General features: G+C 44.3%; 1 protein-coding gene across 1 annotated transcript; it reads left to right on the forward strand.

Annotated features, from left to right (window-relative positions):
* Positions 1–354: 354 nt before the first annotated feature.
* SARC_13955 (hypothetical protein) lies at positions 355–561 on the forward strand (the record flags this gene model as incomplete). The annotated part of the gene is made up of 1 exon (XM_014291914.1): positions 355–561. A coding segment is annotated over one exon (207 nt), but the record flags the coding sequence as incomplete, so codon positions are not given.
* Between the last annotated feature and the right edge of the window lie 805 nt (positions 562–1,366).

Below are 1,366 nucleotides of genomic sequence, written 5' to 3' on the forward strand. Positions count from 1 at the left end.
TATATCCATATCTATATATCTATATATATATATCTATATCTATATATATACATATGTGTGTGTGTGTGTGTGTGTGTGTGTATGTGTGTATGTATATGTTAATTTAAATATATATATATATATTATATATATATATGTCTATATTTCCATATATATTATATATTATACATCATATATTATATATATGTATATGTATATACATATATATAAAAGTTTTTTGAGCATGGGAAAGCAACACGCGTGTCGCTTTCATCGCTGTCATGTAGTAGGCATCTGTACTGAGGGATGCAACTGACCCACAATACTTACTTCTATTGACCTGCACACCCCTTTACCGTACCGTCCAGGTCGTACATGGCTGTCCTGATAGACTGTCTGGATGAGAAGGTGCCGCTGATAGTCAATTGCGAGGCTAAAATGCACACCATTATCAAGGACATCTCTCATCGCAAGATCACTGGCCGCCGAGAGGATGTGCGCGTGAGTTTGATGGAGTTGGACTCGATTGCACCCGGGCGTAATTTTGGGGCCAAATTGGACCCAAAGGTGAAGACGACTCAGGTAGTTCACTTATGTTTTCGTCATGTGTGTGGTTATATCTGGCAGTGTCGTGAGTCATAAACCATAGTTCGGATAGTTTGTGGCGTACGGTAGGACTGCACCTGTTTGTGCTGCGGAGGGCTTTGGAATGGACAAACCCTAATCTCTAGTCAACAGCCAGCGAGAGAGCAGTCTGAAGTGTTGTCCCTCTGAATAGCAATGTAATATAAACCCTAAACCCTAGCAATGGAATTCCCGATGGAGCAGTCCATTTGCTGTCCCTCTGACTGGTGCTGATACTCCGAAGTCTTAGACCGCTAGGAAGCTCGGTTGTGATCATCTACTATTGTATTAGGCAAAGAATGTGCGGCATACGAGAGTCTAATAGTGCCATTCAATTGTTGGTATATAATATCAGCAGAAGAGCGCGAGCGAGAAAGAGAAATCACGGGAGCTAGAAGACTCTCAGCGCAAAGAGATGGTCCAAAGGGTGTCTGCACGCAGAGTGGCGAGGAAGGCTGCCAGGCAGATACGCTCAGGGGTTAGTAAAGAGGGTATGTGCATCATGTACACACGCACACACACATACACACACACAGACCGCTGTAGAGGTGTGTGTGGGAATGGCTGTTGGGTTTTGAGAGAGGGTTAGTGTCCACATACGTACGGGTTTCTGTGGTGGAATGGGGGGGGGGTGCGTAGAGGGATATAAAGGTATAGGATGAATCAAGAGACTATCCATATACGTGATGGTTTCTCGTGTGTGTGTGTGTGTGTGTGTGTGTGTTGTCTTGGGGGTGGGTGTTGAGGCCGGTCGTGTGCGAGT

The sequence above is a fragment of the Sphaeroforma arctica genome (assembly GCF_001186125.1).
Source record: "Sphaeroforma arctica JP610 unplaced genomic scaffold supercont1.3961, whole genome shotgun sequence".
Classification (NCBI taxonomy): Eukaryota; class Ichthyosporea; order Ichthyophonida; genus Sphaeroforma; species Sphaeroforma arctica.